At 40.6% G+C, this 14993-nt stretch overlaps 1 protein-coding gene across 8 annotated transcripts in view; it reads left to right on the top strand.

Annotated features, from left to right (window-relative positions):
• Window positions 1-14993, top strand: part of RBMS1 (RNA binding motif single stranded interacting protein 1) — a 214114-nt gene that overhangs the window by 184935 nt on the left and 14186 nt on the right. For all 8 annotated transcript variants that reach the window (XM_061184517.1, XM_061184469.1, XM_061184478.1 and 5 more), the window contains exons 5-6: window positions 1965-2122; window positions 4136-4215. In XM_061184517.1, the coding sequence (XP_061040500.1) occupies window positions 1965-2122; window positions 4136-4215 (238 nt within the window). The remainder of the gene's footprint in view (window positions 1-1964; window positions 2123-4135; window positions 4216-14993) is intronic.

Genomic DNA, 14993 nt, shown 5'->3' with positions numbered 1-14993 from the left:
ATTGAGGAGCTGTGGATTAATTGGGTGAAGTCAGGGAAGGTAGTGAATGAAGTGGAAATAAGGAATTAAGATTTTAGCTTGCAGGCCACCTGAGAAGAATTTGAAAAATTTAATACCAAAGACCATTTTGTTTTTCCCTTTATTTTGAAGCATTTTATCTATTACTGTCATGCATTTATTAAATCGCTTTACAATTTTTATACATTAAAGATATGCTTTATGTAATTTTCAGTGGGAGGTTTTGCCCGGCATAAGGTAACCAGTGGTGCCACACTGACTTTATCTACTTTCAGACAGAAGCAAAGGTAGTTGCCATTTTTCTTTAGTCTGTCAAGGGTTAATGAAGTTAAGTTTCTGGCTTGCTATTGAGCACTTGAAAATTTTTCATTTTTTTCTTGGACACAACCGCACTGACACACCCCCTGAGAGTCTGGGCCACCCAGGTTGGGAGTTTCTGCTCCATACCTTTGGGACTGGCCTGGTAACAGGCTGCCTTCTGTCAGAACCAGGAAGTCATAGGGACAGTACTTTCTGCCCATAGTTTCTCAGTCTTTGGTAACTTTAATTCTTGGGACTACCGGGGTATTTGCCATTCCCTAGGATACCAGATTGTTGTTTTAAATCTTAAAGGTCAGTTACTTTTACTTGCAGATTATCTGAAAGGAAAGGTTTTATTTCAGGTTTAATTCATGCCAGGATACATTTGAAAGTAGAGACTTTGTACAAATATGCGTATGTTTCACATATATTTTTAAAGTACTGTGCATTTTGGAAATTTAAATATAATGAGTGTGCTGTTCTGTTGCCTAAGGCTAAGACATCAGTCAATGACTTTGCTAATAGTGCTTGTTAAAGAAAAATCATAAACTTGCATAGTTCAATATGTAAAGATACAATTGGTAGTAAGATCAAAGGAAAGCCTGTTTTAAAGTTAAGATCATCCTAATCTCACAATTGCCGAGATGAGTTTTTACTTGGTCAGAAAATATTCCAGATATCATATAAGCTTCTTTCCTGATGATTTAACACCAGACTCAGTAAATACACATAGCAGTTACTGGTTCTCAGAAAACTCAATTGCTATCTTTGGTTTCAACTGATTTTACCTCAGCAGTGGAAAGGTGGGTGGGAAATGATCTCATTGCTGCTTCTCGAACTTTCATATGCATTTGTACTGCCTGGAGATCTTATTAAAATGCAGTTTCTGATTCTGTAGGTCTGGGATGGGGCCTGGAATTCTACATTTCTAGTAAGCTTGCAGGTCATTCCATCACTGCTGGCCCCTGGATCACTCTTAGAGTAGCAAAGAAACTCCCTTCCCCCATCTACACTTGAGTTCAGCCTTATCCAGATTCTAAAATTTGTTCTGCCTTGAGTCTGTCATTTTGTATGACTTTGTGGGGTTTTGTTTTTGTTAATTTAGGAGCTCTCTATTTCCCATTGGTGATCACAACTCAGAGGTAGTAAAGACTCTGCTGTAGAGCAAAAGAAGGGAATTAGGGCAAAATCCCACTGGACTTTAGTTGACTTAGTCCAGAATCCGTCGTGTGTTTCTGGATTGAATTATTAGCAGTAACAGCCATTTGTGCAATAGTGTGCCCGAAATGGGCTCCTAAAAATAGTAGTGGAGGAGAGGTTAGTTATTTTGTAGAACACTGCAAACAGCCGAGAGTTGTGCTTCCATGAGGGCATCCTCTCCAACTCAGCGACGCCTGCCAGCACTTCTGCTTCCAAACCTGCCAAGAATGGTTTGGTGGGATCGTGTCTGACCTGCACAGATTGTCCAAGCTTCAGACACTGTTTTGAAGTGTTCATGGTGACTCGGGTGTTCTGTAGTTCCCATGATCTCGCTTGCTAGTACTTTCAAAGGACCTGAGCTAAGAGAGTGGCCAAGTAAAAGTGTGTTAACATACCTATCTCACCTTCTGCTGGGAATTAATAGACAGTTCTCTGTTCGGTTTTAGCAACAGGAACAAGATCCTACCAACTTGTATATTTCTAATTTGCCACTGTCCATGGATGAGCAAGAACTTGAAAATATGCTAAAACCATTTGGACAAGTTATTTCTACAAGGATACTACGCGATTCCAGTGGGACAAGTCGTGGTGTTGGCTTTGCTAGGTAAGCACGCTGCCCTGTCTTCTTGTCAACAACAGTAGCTCTGCTATGTTTCCTGGAAAATAAAAATTGAGCAAGAAGAGAGAATTTAAGCCAGGGTTATAGGAGCCAGTTGTACCGTGAACTTAAATTATGCGTAAAAAATAGTTTGCATTTTTCCAAATCTTTTGGAAGCTCATTAGGATTCTTGAACCTGAGGACACGAAATACTTGGTGACTTAGGGCAAGGAAATACCACATGAGCAATAGTTCTGCAAGTATGTTTCCTTAATAATTTGACTAATTAGATCAAGATGCCTAAACTTCTTAAAAATAACAATCTCAGGCTCCTAAATTTCGTAAATAAATTGGTATTTTTGTCGCATTAGATGGAACTTTGGTTCATCATCAATATGGTCAGTGAATTAGATTTTTAAGTGAAATATTTCAAACACTCAGAAAAGTACAACAGACACCTGTCTAACCACCAAGTGTTACACAAATTGTAACGTTTTACAGTTTTTGCCTAGATTTTTTTTTTTTTAAGAAGTAAAATGTTGCAGATATCTAAAGTACCCTCATTCCTTCCATCTTATTTTTATCCCTTCCTCCCCAGAAAGGATACTTCCGTGTAATGGTTAGTTTGCTTCCTTTAAAAACCTTAAACAAAAGAAGCTTTGGTTTTTGACGTAGTTGCAGTCGGAAAGCCTGCGTACGAAAACTGATTTTACATCATTTCGCAACCTGTTACTACTGTACAGTAACCGATAATGTCTACACGTCTTAAAGTATTGACTTTGATTTTGGAGGGGAAATTGCTGACGTTTTACTTTCCTATACATTATCCTATTTGATGACAGTCGCATCTACCACAGGCCTGTGAGATCAAGAAAGCAAGCACTTTTCACTCTTTCACATATAGGAAAATTGAGTTAAAGAAAGGACTTTTCCATTGTCACAGGGCTGCCAAGCGATGAAGCAAGGTCTAGTACTTGGTTCTTCTGGCTTTCAGTCCATTACTCTTTCTGTTAGGCCAGATGATTTTATAATAAAACTAAGATATTCTACAGGTGGAAAGTCACCAAGGCCAGCATCCCCAGTGTGCACATCATGGGTTAAAAGGACCCAGGTGAAACAGTGAAAGGCCCAGCGCCCTCTGAAAATCGTCCCTCTGTGGGTGTTCTTCTGAAAGCAGATCAAGGACTTTCATTTCTGTATCCAAAGATAGAACCCAATTAAATTCTATTGCTTTTAAAAACTATTAAAAACCACCCATTAAAACCAAGGTGCAACTCTTCTGGGTAGTCCAGGAGCGTAGTGCATTTTGAGCACATTATTCAGTGTTTTTTCCATTAAAGAAAAATAAATCAAAATGATTTAATTCCCCTGAAAGGTTTCTCAGGTGTTCTTAGCCACCTGCAGATGTAGAATAAGTTGTTAGGCTCCATCCTTTAATTCCTCCTCTAAAGCCAGGATGACAAAGAAGGTACATAATGGACTTCACTAATTTAATTTTAAACTTCAAGCTAATGAGAAAAACCTGTAAGACACATCCTCTGATTAACACCAGTTCTTATCATGACTTTTGAGTCTGTCATTTTTTGGAATATGTAAAAGGAGACCATCTTTAAAATGACCAATATCCCAGCAGCACTAAATACACTAGTATTTTAAACTGGTATTTTTATTTTTAATTCACGATCATGACTAACAAAGCTATTGTGTATTGATTATCAGTTTTTCTACAAGTGGGAAAAAATTATACATTTCCTATGCTTGATATTAAACACTCTTTGTATAATTTATTTATTTTATGATTCTGAATGTACTGTGTGGTTATCAAGTTTTTATTTTACTATGGAAGCACACAAACAACAGTTAAATAAAAGAATAAACCCACTTTTTCCTATCATTCACATTTTTGTTAGTTTTCATTTGTATCCAATAAACCTATAGGATTGTATTCATGTGTACAGAACAAAATGAAAACTAAGATATCTCTGATTATTTACGTGTTTTATTTTTATGTATGAATAGGATGGAATCAACAGAAAAGTGCGAAGCCGTTATTGGTCATTTTAATGGAAAATTCATTAAGACACCACCCGGAGTTTCTGGTATGTTGTTTGTCTAAAATTGTATCAGTAGTCTTTTGTTGTAGGATGTGGTGACTCTTATATCAAGAACAAAAAACTCATTTAGCTCTTTAAAGTTTATTTCTTTGGATCTACAAATAAGACTTCAAAATTCACTTCTCCCAGCTGTTTAAATATGAATGGAAGCATAAAGAAACAAACTTATGGTTACGGGGTGGGAGGGGGCATAAATTGGGAGACTGGGACTGACATATACACACTGCTATATATAAAAGAGATAACTAGTAAGGACGTACTGTATAGCACAGGGAACTCTTCTCAATACCCTGTAATGACCTATATGGGAAAAGAATCTAAAAAAGAGTGGATATATGTATATGTATAACTGATACAATTTTCTGTACAGCAGACACTAACACAGCATTGTAAAGCAACTATACTCTAATAAAAAATTCTTTTAAAATTCAAAAAAAAATGAAATGTAAGCTTAGGAAAAAAAAAATATATATATATATATATATGAATGGAAGCAGACCCAGTGGTAAGGAGGTGTGTGACTTGCAGAGCATTCAGGAGCCGCTCCTTCTTGGATGAGGAAGCCATCCTCTAACTCACCTCATCACCATCCTCAATAAATATTCTGTCAGTCCTATCCGTGGAGGACTGTGGTACTTTCCACCCTAGCTCCCGCCTTCGTTCTGGAAGATATCTGTCAGCATGTGTTACCCCTCCCCCTTACAGTGCCGGGACTCAACTTCTGTGGCCCCTCCATCCACTCCTCTGTGGCCACTTCCTCCCATTGCTCTGCCCCATGTTGTCTTGGCCAAGAAAACACTGCACCTCAGGAGCTTTTCATTCCAACATTACACCCCCTCTAACTCCCACTAAACCGGGTCTGAAATACAGTGGGCTCCAGCTTGATCAGACCCTCAGCATCACTGCTCCTCACTCAGCCTCTCACCCTAACCTAAATAGCAGCTCTCAGTTTTCACCAGCCTGCTCAGCCCTCTCCCTAAACTGCTCCCACACCCCAATCCTAAGGAGATGACTTCACTTCCCTTTAATCAGGCTGTCCTGTCTTGCCCTTTCAACAGCTTCCTCTGCTGCCATTGGGTTACTGTCTGCATAGCGCCCTGAGGACACCCACCTGTACGGCAGCATTTAACATGTTTACACGTGTCAGTGCACTAAACTAAGCTCCTCGAAGGCAGAGACTGTTTTCTTATCTTTCTGTTTTCATGCCTAGCTCAGTACTTGAACCATACTAAGCACCAGTAACTGTTTGTTGGTTTTGCATAAATTTCACTTCACTATTCACCAAGACAACACTACCTATTTACAAGCTAGCGTGCAAGCGGCTGACCACAAACTAGAAGACGTTTCCATTTGTGCATGTGTAACTAGTGTTCAGTATTTATTCTTCTGTAGCTCCAAGGTTCCATCTTTAACTGGATGGCTGATGATTATGATTAGGGATCCACTTTACTTTTCTGTATCCAGGTGAGTCTCACTTCATAGAGAATCTATTTATAAGTGTGTGCGATACCACGGACTAACTGCATCCTTTAATACCGAAATCTGACAGCATACTGTTTGCATGGCTATATGTGAGCTTGAGCTAAAACATAAAATACAAGGCCTTGAAGTACGCTCTTCCAAGGAACTCAGCCCTGTGAAAGAGCTTCCTTTTCTGTTTTTTAAGTCAGTTTTGTTTTTCCATCCACAACACTTGAGTTGAAAGAAAAAAAAAGAAACGAGAGGGGAATGTTTTTACCTTCCAACCAAGTAAAGACAAGGGAGAAATTTCATACGTGGGAGGCTTCTGTCAACGTTGCCCTGCGGGGCCTTCCAAGGCCCCTGCACACAGCTGCCCCCTGTGTTGTCCTCGCTTTCCATGCCATCCTCAGCATAGGCAGAACCCCAGAGTATTATATTAGTCCCTTCGAAGGGCTGCTCGCCCACCCACCTGTGACCTCGTTACTTTCTCAGCTCATTCTTGCATGCAACAAGGAGATTTCGAGAAGGAAAAACACCCCAGCACACATCTGTTTTGATGTTGTATCAGTCTAAGATAAGATCTGCCAGCTCCCCGAATGAAATAGGTCTCAGGGTGTCACGAATTGAGGTTGGACAGTTTCCTTTTTTCTCCAAAGGACTTCATGGTTGTGTCATTTAACTGTTCTCTTTGAAGTAGGTTTGAAGACTCTTGGTCACACCCATTCTAGGAAGAAAAAGACCTTGTTTTCCAAACCACACGCAAATAATTGTAGGATTCTCTGCACCTTTGCAATGAATAGTTTCTTCCAAGTAGTGCTAAGTGTCAAAGCGAGCATTAAGAACCAGATGGGCTCCTTCTCCATGGAGAGCGTCCGGGCAGGGAAGACAGCTGTGCCATCAAGCTGTTCTCTTTATTCTGAACCAGGACTTAACTTTATGCCATTTTCTGATGTTTGATGATCTCTCACATGTTTTAGTCTTGGTTCCCAACTAGACTGCATGTTCTTAGCGGCAAGGGCTGTGTTTTATATTTTAATTTTGTGGTAGGCACCAAAAACCTGTGCATCACCCTATACCAGCAGAGGTCACCAAGCGGTTTCCAAGAGCATTTTTCACATAGAGCTCATCACAAGAATCGTGGCTATTTTGATGGCCTTTTTGGATAGCTTTTGCCTTTAAGTGAGGTTGAACTACTTTTTGGCAGGAGTTTGAAACGTACAATGCAGGATTGGGAAGCATGCTATTCCAGTGAACCCAACCTTTCCCCAAAACAAGTCTCCAGTGGACTCGAGAACCCACAACGGAATTTGAAACCACTTTCAACTTCTCTGGATTGTTTTTTGTACACACAATACAAGAATTATCTTTGACTACCTGTCTGTTTATTAGATGCTGCTGTCTCCCTTCCAATTACCGGAATGGTTGCTGTCACATGGGTTTCCCCGTGGAATGCATATGATTATTTTCAGTAGAACCAGATGAAAAACAAAAATATTGTCAGGCAAGGGTAAATTGAATGGGCCTCCACTTTAATGTTTAAATAACGTAGGCTCATTGCTAGGCAGACATAACATTTCATAAATACAGTCAGAGGATGGTTTATTTAGTGATGCAAGTTGTTTAGCTGGCATAAGCAGAATTATCCAGGATGGTTTGTGTCAGAGTACTCCGATTCTTGCACGACTGGCGATTTGCCTGTGACACTGGAGCCAAGTATAGGAAGAAACCTACATTAGACACAGTCCCCAAAAGACACTTTCTTTTGAGGACTGAAAAGAAAACGCATCACGTGAACAGTGCGATGAACAGTAAACTGAACGTAAACTCATCGCATGACACTCTTAAGAAAGTCTCTAGATGGCAAAGCAGAGAGGTCAGCTGTGCGCATGAATTGTCACTTCTCAGATGCCACCCATCCATCTGCCAACACACTCTTTTCATACCAGGGTGATGTGGCTGGGTTCCCCCATGCCTGGCATACCCCACCCTGGCCTGGGGCCTGGTACATAATGTAGTATATGTTTAGAGTTCCATAAAGATCCACTATACCACAGTTTTTTATACAATCTGATTTCTGAAATCACTTTTTAAAAATCTTGTGCTTTTGTGTCTGATGTTACCACATTTTCAAGTATACATTATAGTTTGTGTTAAAAAAAAAAAAAGTTGCTCAGAAGGCCGTTCCTTCTGTCCTTCCCCCCACTCAGTCTCTCATTTTTCCCTGAAAATGTTGAAATATTGTCCTTTGTTTGGATTTACCTTGATTTCGAGTGCTAGCTGGTTTGCAGTAAGTCAGATTTGCTTGGGAGGACCCCAACAAGGGTAAAAGAAGCAATGACTTCTTTGTGAGACAATCTAGGTGAATTCCACAGAGGTTTAAAATAAGTACGTCCCATTTGCTTGATAAAAATTCCATTATGGAGAAATAGGATGGTGGTGGTTTCCCGCACAGTGAACGTTAGAAACAAGAGATGGGTAGAACTGATGTCCAAATTAGGAGACGTGCCCAAGGCAAAAACACTGTCACTCATGACCATGATTCAGGGATTTGTCTGAAAAATATTCTTCCAGTACCTTCCTGGAAGAGAGTACAGTCTCCAAGAAGACTAATGCACATGGCATGTTAGCTGGAACTCTCCTAGGGCTGCTTGCCCTGCACCCGTTGTTTCTGCCTCTGTGGGAGACATGCACGACACACACACCCCATGGACAAAGGCCACGTGTATATTCAGTGCTGCAGGAAGCAGTATGGTCACATCTCTCTTTCTGGACCTCTCCATGACGTGAATGGAGTCTGCCCTTGTGTGCTAAGGGCAGAGAGTTTTTAAAAAAAAGAAAGAAGTGTCTTTTCACTGGATATGTGAGCGCTTGTGAGATGCCCAGTATTGTGCGGGCATCATTCTGCCACATCGCCCAAAGCTTTGCCTGTGTCGTGGAGGAGCTCCAGTGAAGTGCATATGTGACTGCTGGCCTACTCCATCCAAAGACCTCAGCTTGTTTTACATCTACTTTCTGTGTTACTTTGACTTTTCAGATTGGGTACGTGCCCAGCAGGGCTTGAAAACCGCTCTTACATTCTGGAACGTTCTGTGTATAGGTAAAATTATTAGGGCCTTGTCCTATGCCAGGAGGCAGAAAAGGTAATGTTTAGGGGAAAAGTTACAAAACTAGTAAAAAGCCTGGAAATCTTTCAAGGGTTTTTATTGCCCGTTTCATTTCCCGAATGTTTGGCTTAAGCATTTTTAACTCTGTTAAAAACAGAAACGTTTGGCAACTCTAGGACAAAAGAAATACCTGAAGACATGTGGAATGTTCCTGGTACCTTTAGGACAATGTGATCATACCTTTGGGATCGTGATGTGTTCATGTCTCTCTCACCCAGTATGTACAGTAGAGCAGAGTCTGAATGCATGTATTGTTGAGATGTTCCCTCCAAGGGCTGGAATCTTACGAGTAAATCATTGCCATGAAAGCAAAAGTGCTGGAACCATCCTGGGAGGCCACTGGGGTGAGGGCTGTCTTGCAGATCCAAAACTCCAACTCATTCTCTACCAAAGAGGGAAATCTAGTTTTTAAAAACTGACAAGGGACCTCAACTAGAAGTGTGCCTTTGTTTGTTTTAGCTGGAGATCCTTTGAGTGCCGTGCCAGGCTTAGGAGGAGGCTACCTTCAGGCAGCTGTTACCACCATGGATCACACCCAGCCTACAGCAGGCCCCCTCCAATCAGTTTTACACCTTTCCACTATCAGGTTCTGCCAGAGAGGAACAATAAATAGTGGAGTAAGATTTTATAAAAGCATAAGGATCTTGGGTGGAAGATGTAGGTGTTACTATGAAAACAGTTTTCTAAAAGGCATTTGCCAGTAACTTCATCCTTAACTACAGCTTGAACATTTCTTTATTCTATGTGAAGCCAAGGCAGCAACTATAGCCAGCTCTTAAATCTCACAGAAGCAAATTCCAGGGAAAACAGGCCAGTCCCTAAAAATGTTTATAACTTCTGAACCAGAAGTTCCTCTCCCGAGAATTTATCTTGATAAGTGAAAGGTAAGAGAAGGAGCCATAGCTCAAAATTTGAGCTCCTCCTGTTGTCATAGTGATAAAATAATAGTAACTAATATTCATTGAACTGTTCTGTGCACTTTATGTATGTTAATTGTAACAATCTTTTGTACAATCTTAAGTACTCTTATTATCCCCATTTCACAGATTATGAAACCAGAGACGTGCCTGGAGTCACTAGCTAGTAAATGGCAAAACCAAATTTCAAACCCAGGGAGACTAATCTAGAGCCAGTATTCTAACCATCGTAGAATCTGACCACCAGTATCGCATGGGCACTGGAATCAAAGAGATAAAAAAGATAACACACACAGATGTTCATACGGTGTTAGTTATATTGGCACTGGAATCAAAGAGATAAAAAAGATAACACACACAGATGTTCATACAGTGTTATAAGAACAAAGAAACTATACATGATCCCTTTTCAAATAGAACATTATGTAACCATTAAAGAAAAGAAAAAATTCTATAACAAGGTAGAGAAAGGTCCACAATGTAAATGGTAGAAGAAAAGGCCCTATCATTGCAAAAATGAAAAATAAATATAGACTTAGAAGAGTAGTAAATATAGAATATTAAAATATTTATGTTGGAGTGATGGGGAAGTATTGCGTTTTTGTTTTCTATTTAACCTGGCTTGAATGTTGTTTAACCATTATTTTACTGATAAGTAAAGCTGAGTGGGAGATGGAACTACTCTATCAGGGTCAGGAAAGGAGGAGAGACAGAACCTAACAGAGCAGGCGTGGGAGTGTAGGCATCTGCAGAGAGAAGCCGGAGCTCTGCCCTGTGGTAAGAGGACCGCAGGGTTTGGTTAGAAACAAATAGGGTGCTGAAACAGGAAGTGATGTCATGCACACAAATAAGGGATAGTATTTATTGGATCCTTAGGTTGAAATTTTTAAAAGAGCCCTGGATAGTTTCTTGCATGTCGTTAGTTGAGGAGTCTTGAAAGTAGCCAACAGTTTCAGAAAGAAAGCTAATTACGGCTGCTGAGTGGACTACTTTTCTACAACTGATAGAAGAGCTTCTATTAAGGGCAGTTTATGTCTTAGAGACTGTTGATTGGGATAAAATACTGCATAGCTAGAAGAATGGGAGTTTGGGAGTAGTGGTTTCTCCAGCTGTTAGAACTTGGTGAGGAAAAGTTCCACTTTGTTACAAATACAGAGAACTCGTAGTCCTCTGAGCGGTTGGATTAGGTAAGTGAGGAGGATGTCTGGGAGGTGTAATCATGAACTACAGTGCTTAGTCAAAGCAGGCATTCTAGAAGTGATGCTTCATGTGGGTGTCCAGGGAAGACAGTTGAGCGCAAATTACTGTAGAGTTTGAGCTTCAGAAGATGGGTAGGGACACGACTTGGTAGAGATGTGCAGTGAGGCATCGTGGGCGTCACCCCTATGGCTTAGGAGGGACTGTTAGTGCCACCCATCAGGCATTGGTAAAAGATCGTCCCTGTCGAGGAGGGCACATTGGAGAATCCAGTAATGCAGTTACCTTAGATGGCTCTTAAGAGATTCCCCCCCAAAATATCAGATCAGTGCTTGCATGTGGCTCTACCACAATAGTTAAGCTTCTGGAGGTACATGTTCTTGTTGGTTCTGATGAACAAGAAAATAACTTCTCTGTCTTGGCTAGTTAAGGACGAGAATCTGACCTGAGAGGTTTCACAAGACATCTGAGGCACACCCTTTACAAACCCCAAAGATCCTGATTCATTAAGGGAAATTCAGCCTAGAATACTTTGCATATTTGGCAGAATCAATCAATAAGGGGTAATTTTATGAAACATTGTATCATAAATGTTTTTGTTAGAACTCTTTGCAATTATTGTTTTGTTCAATAAGGTGAAGAGTTACTAATCTAGAAAATTACCATATAGAGGATATAGGTTGACGGTTAGAAACTAATTTTTTTTTAAGGTTAATATACCCAAACTTACCTGTTGATCACAGTCATATTACAAGTATTCATGGCATGTCCTTTTCTGCGTGTCAGGCCTCCTCAATACCTCCCTTCCACAAAGAACAATCAAGGAGGCCACCTGAAGGATCTGTTATGTAGAAAAAGCTGACATCACATAGCATCTCCCAGTCTTTAACCTGGAACCTGGGTATTAGGCTCCAAATGCAAACTGGAGACTATTCCCTGGTCGAGTAAGCCACAGCATATGCCAGTCGAATAAGGAGCTCTCATTCTGTAACCATCTTGCACTCACTTAAAAATAAGAGGGCCATGACACAGATCTGGATATGTAAGTTTGGTTTTCGATTCAAAAATCTAACTGAAATTCTCTGACTCTTGCTCAATCTAATGGTAACATAAATGTCTTAAAGAAATCTTCACATAGTTGCTTTCCTGGCACACATGATACAATCTTTGTAATAAATAGGTTATCAAGAATGCTTAGGTATAAGCTGTGTCTCATGTCATCCAAGTTCAAGGAGCGGCAGCTGTAAAAGAAATATAGCTGTTCCTGTATCAGAAGTGTTTCACTTCTGCTTGGCGTTTTTATTAAAAACAAACATTTCAGTAAACAGTGCTCTGTCCCATAAATGGCTAAATGGCCTTAAAAGATTGGGGATGCTCTCGTCCCCATTAGACTGCAAGAACTATGAAGTAAGACCCTGTTTTATTCACCACTGTATCCCTGGTTCTTCACACTATACCTGGCACATAGTAGCCACTCAGTAAAACTTTCAACTGCTAAACAGACCAGAGAAAACTGTAATAGAGGGAAGAAGCTGTTAGAATTTTATATTGCGTCACACACACAGAATACTGGGGTATTCCTGTTCCCCAGAAGCAAGGAACCAACAACTATCTAAAAACTGTGTCATTTCTACTGGTTATAATTCTTTAAAATGAGAAATTAATTTTCCTAAGATACAGGACACCTGCCAGTAGACAAACTGTTTTAACTACTTACCTTTTTGGTTTTAGAGGAAGGAAAATATCTTAATGACAGCACAAAATCATGTAGCAAATGTAAGTCATTTTTGAAAGATTCAACTACATTCTGTTCCATTTGTTTCATTTTAAATGATATATTTGCAAACATGTCATCGCTCACTTTATGTTTACCTCCGTTTTTAGCAGGCTTGATTGTTGCCTGAAATTGCTTTTTCTTTGACGGAGCTTAGTGTAGATGAATAAAAATGTGTTGGAAGCGCCTTCCCACAGATAGGGAAGGCCTGTTTGGCCCCTCAGCAAATGTGCAGCCCTGGCACTCGCCAGGGATGGCTACCCAGCTGCTTCCATTCATGCCTGCCTGGGCAGCCCCGGTGAACTTCCAGAATGAGTCCGACTTGGTCGCCTTCTTTCTCTGCTAATAGAGGAAAATGGTGCATTTGCATCACTTGCTGTGCCAAGTAAACTTTTTTTTTATTTGAATTTCGGTCTAGGAGCTAGTCTTTATAATGCCTCTAGATAGAAGCAGTTCCCCAAAGTGAAGCCCCACAAAGTGTCAGCACCACAGAGTTTAATCTCTCTCTCTTGTTCCACAAGGTTATGGGGAGGCAGATTCCTAAAACCTCAGACATCATTGGAGAAAACATTTGATGCCATAAGGACCTTTCTAGGTCGGTGGAGAGTGAGATCTTGTTTCCGGGTTCTCTGTTTGTCCTTAGAAGTCAAGGATGAGGCATCCCCACTACGGCATGACAGGCATTCTCCTTCCTTCCACTTGAATGCTGTCTTCTCTCGGCCTTCATTTCCATCTGGCCCTGAACGGCCCACTTGTAGAATTAAAAACATCATCAGGGGTTAGAAGGCTCTCTTGTTTCACTGCATCCATTTACTTTACCTTCTGTGATTGTTAGTGAAGGTGGAAATTTCCAAAAGTCAGTATCTTTTTTTGAAAAGACAGAGAATGTAGTTTAGGAATGTAGGATTTGGCCCCTGTCCATCTTCCATCACACCCGGTTTGCCTTAAATGGAAGAATGGAAGTTCCTCTTTCTGGAAATCGGCGGGTGGGGGAGGTGTAGGAGTCAGAAGGGAAGCCCGGGGCATCTCACCAGACACATGACAGTTTTGCTCTCACCTCCTGGCACCCATAGTACTACAGCTGCCATTCAGAGAGCTCACATGCCAGCCCATCCCTCTGGAGCAGTTCACACCAGGGAGAGGAAAAAGGATTGCCAAACCATGGCCCTGACAGCCTCGAGGAGGAATTGCAGTTGCGTTTTGGGTGCATTTTGTGTTTCGGCAGAGGAGTATAGAGAGGCACTGTTGTTCCCACCCTGTCATTAGCGGGTGGGTAATAGTGATATAAAATAAGAGATGAATTAGGATAATAAGAGGCAAAGGAGAAAGGAATAAATTTTCCACAAGTAATATTTTTCTCTTCATGGTTGTTGAACTTTGAAACAGAACTTGAAAGTAGTAATCATGGTTCCACGGTAGACAAAGGACAGAATGTGAGAGCCAGACAGGAAGGTGTGATTGTCTTTATTACATTAACTAGAAACATACGGAAACAAGCACAGCTTTGAGGAATACACTGCTATTTCCATTCAAGAAAAATTTTTTTAAAAACAGGAAAAGTCATGGGTGGCCTACAATGTCATCGCCTTTTTTTTTTTCTTTTCTTTTTTTAACTAATGAATATGTATCCCTGGTAAGAGAGTCTGTGCATCTTATACATCTTTTGCTTTCCTTTGTTAGTTTCTTGGGATCATTTTTTTGAGGCAGATGTATAGTAAAGCAACACCAAGTGGGATGATTAAAGGCCCAGAAAAACCTTTAAATAGGGTGGGCAGGTGCTTTCAGCTTTCTCACAACAGCTGTCTTCCATGTTGTATCCCCAAAATAAACAAATAAGACCTATTTGTATTCATTCATTGATTCATCCAAGATGTAGAAAGTGCCTGCAACATGCCAGACACTTACTTGGGCACTGGGGATAACAGTGATGAACAGAAGTCACTGCTCCCACGGAGCTTCCACTCTAGAGGGGAAACAGACACCAAACAAATAGCCACACTCACAAAGTGTGATAAATGCTCTGAATAAAAATACAGTGTGAGCAGTATAAAGGGGGGCTTGTTTTCTACTGGAGGAGGTGAAGACTGCTCCGAGGAATCGTAATGGAAAGCTATGGGAGCATTTTTAAGTGGCGGAGGGGAGGGTGACACAATCCTGTTCACATTTGAAGATTTACCGAAATGGAATTAGAGAGGGCCTAGAGTGAAAAGAAGAGTATCTGCACCTAAAGAAGTACAGAAGTGAATCCAA

Source organism: Eubalaena glacialis, chromosome 1 (genome assembly GCF_028564815.1).
Source record: "Eubalaena glacialis isolate mEubGla1 chromosome 1, mEubGla1.1.hap2.+ XY, whole genome shotgun sequence".
In the NCBI taxonomy this organism is placed as follows: Eukaryota; Metazoa; Chordata; class Mammalia; order Artiodactyla; family Balaenidae; genus Eubalaena; species Eubalaena glacialis.
Note: the sequence above shows the minus strand (reverse complement) of the source record. Positions and strands in the feature narration are given on the sequence as shown.